Source organism: Phocoena phocoena, chromosome 15 (genome assembly GCF_963924675.1).
Source record: "Phocoena phocoena chromosome 15, mPhoPho1.1, whole genome shotgun sequence".
Taxonomy (NCBI): Eukaryota; Metazoa; Chordata; class Mammalia; order Artiodactyla; family Phocoenidae; genus Phocoena; species Phocoena phocoena.
In genome coordinates, this window is record NC_089233.1 from 61,098,826 (window position 1) to 61,106,685 (window position 7,860).

At 53.1% G+C, this 7,860-nt stretch overlaps 1 protein-coding gene across 1 annotated transcript; it reads left to right on the forward strand.

Moving 5' to 3' along the window:
- Nucleotides 1–1,010: 1,010 nt before the first annotated feature.
- COX4I2 (cytochrome c oxidase subunit 4I2) lies at nucleotides 1,011–6,981 on the forward strand. The gene is made up of 5 exons (XM_065893140.1): nucleotides 1,011–1,044; nucleotides 2,068–2,149; nucleotides 3,706–3,870; nucleotides 4,682–4,813; nucleotides 6,741–6,981. Exons 2-5 carry the CDS (start codon nucleotides 2,068–2,070, stop codon nucleotides 6,875–6,877), a joined length of 516 nt encoding a protein of 171 aa, XP_065749212.1. The 5' UTR covers nucleotides 1,011–1,044; the 3' UTR covers nucleotides 6,878–6,981.
- The last annotated feature ends 879 nt before the right edge of the window (nucleotides 6,982–7,860 follow it).

The following is a 7,860-nucleotide window of genomic DNA, read 5'->3' on the forward strand; positions in this document are numbered from 1 at the left end:
TTCTTTGGCTTCCCAGCTTTCAAATAAAATCCAAGATCCACACCGTGGCTTATGAGGCCCTGCTTGGTATTCCAGCCTCTCTCCAGCTTTCTCCTTTGCCCATTACACTCTGGCCAAGATGGCCTCTCTCTGTTCTGTGAACACACCTGTGTTTTTCTGCCTCTGGGCCTTTGCACAGGCCCCTCTCTGCTTGGACTGGATTGTAAGCCCTAAAATGGCAGGGACCGTGTTTGATTTTGTTTGTCTCTAAATCCCCAAGCATTTAACCTGTTAAACAGTAGACAATAATGCCAGCTGTAATAGGTCTTAATAAATAGTTCTTGAATAAATGTGCCTGATGCACATTTTTCTATTGACATATTTAATCTTTACTACAATCATGTAAGGTAAGAGATATCATTAGCTCTCTTTTTCAGAAAACAGAAACTCAGTGAGGTTAGGTCATTTGTTGAAGGTCACACAGCTAAGATTTGAACCCAGGGGGAGGCTTTTTTCACCTGTCATTGAGTATGAGGGCATTCGTGCCAGGTGGTACACCACAGGCCAGCTCCCAGATTCTAGATGCTTGTAGCTTCCTGGAGCAGGAAGGCATGGGGTCTGGGCTGGAAAGTTGCCAAGACTTGGGTCCTCAAAAGCCCTAAGAGAGCATTGCAGGTGGAAGAAACAGCGGTGAGCAAAGGTGTGAAGGCAGGAAGATCCAGCTCCTGGGACAACCGGACTCACAGGGCTGGGCCAGCCCAGGACACACAGCCAGCTAGTCCCAGGGCTGCGTCAGCTGGTGGTCTCCAGAGGCAGGACCCCGGTGGGCAGGGAAATTGAGGCGGGGAGTCATTGCGCAGCCCCTCTCCCCAGTCTGTGGCTGGGAGCCCCCAGGGACGAGGGCTGGGCTCTTCCAGGCAGGACGTTCCCACGCGGAGGCGGTCCTGGGAAAGGCTGTGGGGCGGGCCCGGAGGCGGGCTCCAGCACTCCGGTCCCTCTGCAGCCTGTTCTCCGTTACTTGCTCCGCAGACCCGGGTCGCGTTCTGGCTTCCGCTGAGCCGCACGGTAAGTGAGTGGCTGGGAAGAGCCCCGGCTGCCCAAACCCGAGCCGGTGGGAGACGCGGCTGGGACTCCGGCTTTTACCACCCGTGGGGGCGCTGCTATAGAGGAGCATGGGGGGTGGGGCGGGCGGGCGGCTACTGGCAGCTCAGAGTTGAGGGGAACTTTCCTCCGTCCGCATATGGGGAGCCATTTCTTTCCTCAAATGTAGATTACTCCTTCCCTCCCCATAGGTGGGGCTCTCAACCACTTATCACTAATGGGGAGCCCTTCCTTTCCAGATGTGCAGCCCCTTCCCACTTTCCATATATGGTACGCCCCTCCCTTTCTCTAATGATTGGGTGCCTCTGTTTCCCTAGAAGGGATACCCCCTTCTTCTCCCCAGATGTGTGCCTCTCTTCCTCCCTCTGTCCCAGTTTGGTCCGTGTCCTCCTCTAAGTCCCCTCCTCACCCCCCTGGGATGCCAGACCCTGAGATTTCCCCGGGGATGGAGGGTTGGGCTCGCCTGTCTCCCTCTCCCACCAGGTCCAGCAGAGCAGGCTCTCCAGGCACGTAGGCAGCCAATTATGGGGGAAGGGGTGGGGGCCAAACCATCTGCAGGAGACCTTGGCAGATGGCCCTGTAGCGAGGAGAGTTAGCCCAGGACCTGCTCCCTCCCTACCTGGACTCCCACCCTGTTTCCTCTAGAGGACAAACAGCTGAGAGAGGTTTCCCAACCTAGCCACCATGAGCTGGGGCTGGAACCAGAACCCAGGCTCCCAGACCCAAACTGTTCAGGTCCTGCCTTAAGAGTTAGGCCTCCTCCCACTTCTCAGATGGTAAACTGAGGTCCCAGGAGGGGGCTCCAAATGTCTAGGATGCCCATCAACCCCCATAGGTATATCATACAAAATTAGAAGGGGCAGGCGGTGACCTTGAAATCCTGGGGACCAGTCCCCCAGCCACAGCACCTGTGAAAAAGCTGTTCCTCTGGATCCTGAGGGGAAGGGCAGAGGGCAGAGGGCAGGACTCATCCACACACACCCCCAGATGTCCTTTAGAGCTGCCTGGAGCTTGGTGCTGAGGAAAGGAGGACTTGGAATGCGAGGGATCCACAGCCCAGGAGGCACTGGTAAGACCTGGACACCCACCCCGCCCTGACCCTCGCCTAACTGCAAGGCCAGGGGCAAGGGTCCTGTCTGCAGGCGCCTCTGGTCCCTTTCATGCTGCCCTGGGCCTGCCCCAAACCATTTCCCATGATCCTACCCCTTGGTCCGGGGCCACATTCTTCCAGGAAATAGAGACAGCCGTCCCCTCCTCCCAAGCTTTCTCAGGGTCTGACCCCCATATCTCAGGCCCCTAAGACCTTTGTGCCCTGAGGCTGAATGTGCTGACAGAACTTTGGACCGCCTTTCCAGACCCTTGTGTCCATGCTAGTCAGAAGAAAGAGGCCTAAAGTAGGAGAGACTTCAGCCAGATAGAAGGGCCTTCCTGACCCTCTGGAGAATAAAAACAGATAACATTTATTGAGCCCTTACTATGTACCCTGAGCTGTGATAAACTTTTTGCAGAGATTAACACATTTAGACTTCACAGCAAACACATGAAGTGGATGCTATGCTGTTATCTCCATTTCTCAGGTAAACAAACAGGCCCAGAGCCAGGACTGTTTGCCCAAAGCAGTTCCCATGCTATTTGGGCAAGGTGGTACCAATGCCCTCCTTGAGGGCATCGCTGGTGACAATAAACAGAAGAAGCTTTACTGAGACCCTTCGAGCACCCAGCCTTGTTCTGGACACTCACATGGAGCCCTTGAGGGCTTAGCCATCAGGGAAAGCTTCCAAGAATGGAAGCCAGAGGTAAAGCCAACCGCTGTCTATCAGTGTAATTTATGGAGCACCTACTGTGTGCCAGGCACTGTGCTAAGCCTTTTGAGTGCATTATCTTGAAGCTTCCACAACAGTGTGGGGTTGGATCTTTTACTCTCCCCACTTTCCGGATGAGGACGTTGAACACAGTGAGGTAAAGGGGCTTGTCAGAGCTGGGCCGGGGTGGAACTGGGGTTCCGCAACTCCAAAGCTGTGCCCTTGACCACTCATTAAAAGCATAGGGATATAGTGAGAGGCCCGTGCACCGCGATGAAGAGTGGCCCCCGCTTGCCACAACTAGAGGAAGCTCTCGCACAGAAACGAAGACCCAACGCAGCAAAAATAAATAAATTAATTAATAAACTCCTATCCCCAACATCTTCTAAAAAAAAAAAAACAAGCATAGGGATAATGCTTTACAGTATGTGGGGCAGTTTCCCATCTGCCATCTCAGGTTCATCACACTGAACCTTTCCCTACCCATTGCCTTTGCCTGATGTGCCCTCCTCACCCCAGATCTTCCCAGAGGACACAGGATTTGAAGCCACAGGGGCTGAATTGCAGCCCTGGCCCGGCTCCCTTTGCTCTGTGAATTTCAGCAAGTCCCTTAGCTACTCAGTTTCTTCCTCTGTAAGATGAAGAGAACAATATCACTGTCTCAGAGTGATGCCGAGCCAATGAGTCAACTCGCCCGCAGGCCTTAGCATGGCTCCTGGCACACAGTAAGTGCTCAATAAGTGCCACCCTCTTTGTTAATACTGCGGTTAGTGCTAGGACGTCCCAGGGGCAGCCTGAACTCAGTTCCTCCCTGTGCCCGCAGCCCACGGCAAGGAGAAGATGCCCCCCTACACCAACTACCATGCCCAGCGCTCCTACCCCATGCCCGATGAGCCCTTCTGCACGGAGCTCAACGCAGAGCAGCAGGCCCTGAAGGAGAAGGAGAAGGGCAGCTGGACGCAGCTGAGCCATGCTGAGAAGGTGGCCCGTAGGTCTCAGGGCGGGGCTGGGGGCGACTTTGCAAAGAAGGGCCTGGCCTGTCACGGAGCAGTGGGCAGGGAGAGCCCCCAGCCAAGACAGCCAGAACCACCCAAAGACTCGAATGCATACCTGAGGGGTGAAATTCATTCCTTTCTTCATTCCTTTTTTTATTCGTTGAACTGTTTGTGCACAGCCTGGTGCTAGGCGATGCTGGGGACACAGAAGTGAATCCCCCTGAGGGTTCCTGCCCTCAGGGTGCTCCCAGTCCAGTGGGGGAACCAACACAAGCCCAGATAGCTGTAATACAGGATATGCGGCTGGGTGAGGTGTGTTCAGGGGGCTGTGAGAACCCAAGGGAGAGAGAAAGATGGAATCCTGGTGGGCCTTCCAGAGGAGGAGGGTTGTTCCAGCTGGCTTTGGATGCTGAGGAGGAGGGGCTGCCGGGTAGTAGGAACAGCATGGGGAAGGATATAAGAGCTGGAGAGCATGGAGGGTCCTGGGCATCACTGAGTGGTATGGGGAGATGGAGCAGAAAGAGGCAGGTGAGGTGGGTGGGAGAGCAGGGGCCTGACCCTGGGAAGCAGGAAGGATGTGTGACCCCAAGTGCTGCCCACCAGAAGTGCCCCTGGGAGCCAGCTTTGCCATCAGCTCCTGGCCATGCTTTGCACATGCTAGATGCTCAATAAGAATGTGCTGAATGGACAGCATCTGCTGCAGGGAGGGGGAGGCTGGAGGTCCCTGAGGCCAAGAGTTGGCCCAGGGCCCTTGGAATGGATGCACCTGAGGCCCCTCCTCCCCCACCCCTCACCTGCCTCCAGTGTACCGGCTCCAGTTCCATGAGACTTTCACAGAGATGAACCGTCGCTCCAACGAGTGGAAGACAGTGATGGGCTGTGTCTTCTTCTTCTTTGGATTCACAGGTCTGCTGATTTGGTGGCAGCGGGTCTATGGTGAGTGGCAGTGTCTCAGCTGGCCGCAGCCCTTGGCCGTGCCCTTGTGGCCACAGCCACCCGCCAAGCTTTGATAAGGGAATTATGCTGGCACTCATCTGAAGAGTTTTGAAAAGTCCCCCAAAGAGGTGTATGGGGAAGGGCAGAGCACGGCTGCCTGGGTTGCAATGTAGGGACCCTACCTCTCTGGGCCTCAATTCTCTCATCTGTAAAATGGGAATAATAGTGCCCACATCTCAGGGTTCTTGTGAGGATTTAATTATAAAACTGTTGCCTAGTGCCTGGCACATAGTTATGAACGGTGTTGTTACTGATTGCTGTTATTAACCGTGAACTTTTCAGTATATTGTTTTGGCTGCTGTAACAAAGAGTCTCCAATGTACAAGAGCTTAAACAAGATAGAAGTTTTTTTCCTCTCTCACAAAAAAGGCCAGGGGGAGTATGGGGATTCCACAATATCAGACTCCTTTTGTCTTGTTGCTCTGCCATCCTTAACATGCAGCTTCCTTCTTGACATACAAAATGGCTGCTCCAGCTCCAGCCATAAAGCCTACATTCCAGCCAGGAAGAGGGAAAGGGAGGACACGCTCTCTCTAAGGTCCAGAATTTGCACCACCACTTCTGCTCACATCCTATTGGCTAGAAGTGATCATATGACCATGCGTAGCCACAGGGGAAGCTGGGAAATATAGTCTTTAGCTGAATAATCATGTACCCAACCGACCATTTATTACTACAGAAGAGTGATTCTCAAAGTGGGGTCTCTGGACCAACAGCTTCACTTGGGAACTTAGAAATGCAAATTCTCAGCCCCACTCTGGATCTACTGAGTCAGATACTCTGAGGCTGGAGCCCAGCAATCTATGTTTTAATATCCCTCTGGGTGATTCTGATGTGCACTCAGGTTTGAGAAGCACTGCTCTGGAAGTAGAGAGGAGCATGCTGGGGATGAGGTGGCAGTCTCTGCCTCAATTGACTTCACCTCCAGAGGCCTCACTTTGTTTCTTCTTCTGTAAAAGTGTGATGGGAATTCCTACCTTGCATGAGGGTGAAATGAGAGAACCTTTGGGAAAAATTCTATTCTAGTCCAATGTTTGGTACTAATAGGTGCCCATAAAGATCTTTCCCTTCTTTCACACCCACGAATAGAAAGTACCAGAGACAAAGGTCAGGCAGGTTAAGCTGGCCTCAGGCGCAGATGGACCAGGAAGTAGGATGTGAGCAGGGCTGGGAGCTCTGGCCCCCAGGCCTTTCTAGGTCCACACATCAAGGCACCTAAAATGCCTCCGTGAGTTCACCCTTTGGGTCCCCACAGCTTTAAAGTGAACACCCCTATCCTACCTCCCACTCCCAACCCCTTCAGGAAGCATAAGAAACTGTCTCATCCTGGACCCTTCCCAATAAGTGGGAGCAAACTCAGTAATTATAGTAGCTATCATGTATTAGGGGTTTTCATATCTTCCCTCATTCTGCCAATTGCATTATAAATACTAACACATTCAATCCCCACAACCCTGGTGGACAGGACCTGTTTTTGACAGGTAAGGAAATTGGGGCTCAGAGATGAAGTGACTTGTTCAAGGTCACACAGCAAGGTAGTGGTAGAGCTGGGATTTGGACCCAGAAAGACTTCAAACCAGTGCTCCTCTTACCCTTGGGTCACAGAGTAGGTGAGGGAACTGAGGCTCAGAAAGGGGAAGGACCTTGGCCCAGTTCCCACACCAAGTCTAAGGCAGAGCAGGGATCATAACTCAGAGGTCCCCAGAGTGCAGCTTTAGTGGGGAGTCTGGTGGCGGATGGACAGGGTGGCGAGGGGTCCTCATGCAGGGCACCCTGACCTTGTGCCTGGAGACCCTGGCTCAGCGAGAGGGGGTGGGCCTGGCAGGGTCCAGCATGCCCCTGTCCCTACCCGGTTCCTTCCCTGCAGTGTTCCCTAAGAAACCCATCACCCTGATGGATGAGTGGAAGGCCCAGCAGCTCCAGCGCATCCTGGACATGAAGGGCAACCCTGTGCAAGGCCTGGCCTCCCGGTGGGACTATGAGAGGAAGGAGTGGAAGAAGTGACGTGGCATCCCAGCTGCTCGCGCTGCAGCTCTACCCTGGCCCGGAGCCTACGGAGGCCCCTCCCCGCCACTTAACCCCAATAAAGCTGGCCTGCTCTCATCTGCCTTCAGTCTCCATCGCAGTCTCTACCTGCCATAAAGCCTACATTATACCTAAAATTGGGCAGGACAGTAGGTGAGAGGCAGTAAGCCACTTTCCAGGGCCCCACTTATCAGGGAGGGCTTCCTGGAGGAGTAGAGGTTGGGGTTGAGCCTTAAATGATAGGTGGGATTAGGAAAGGCAGAATACTTACTGAGTATCTGCTGTGTGCCAGGTACTAATCTAGGCCCTGGGGATGCAGCAGTGAACGAGACACACAAAGTGTCTGGCCTCATGGAGGAGGTGTTTCTTTATGTGTGTGTGTGTGTGTGTGTGTGTGTGTGTGTGTGTGTGTGTAGTGGGGGAGACAGAAAAAGGAATAAGTAAGTATAATATACAGTATGTTACACAGTAATCAGTGCTATGAAGGAACAAAACAGCAGGATAAAGGGACAGAGCTAAAAGGGGTTTGGGGGTGGAAGGTGAAGCCTCTTGGAAGAGGTGGCATATGACAAGAAAAAACAGCAAGTGCAAAGATCCTGAGACAGGATTTTAGTTTGTCAGTTTGTGGAATGTGGAACATCAAGGAGGCCACAGTGACTGGAGTAGAACGCCCTGGAGAATAGTAGGAAGGTGTGTGTTGTGGGAGAGGGTTGGTCTTGGGGCAGAAAGCAGATTATATAGGAATACACACACACATACCCCAGAACCAAGAAGAGAAGCCTCCTTTCCTCTTGGTATGTCCCCTCCAGCACCCTCTACTGGAGAAGTTTAGCATCTCACTGTAAAGGGGGCAGTGCCCAGAGTCCTGCTCATTATCTTAGAGCAGGCACTGAGGGGTGAATTTGGGGTGGAGGGGCAATACATTGATAACTGGCACAGCATCTTTGAGAAAGTCTTGGCCA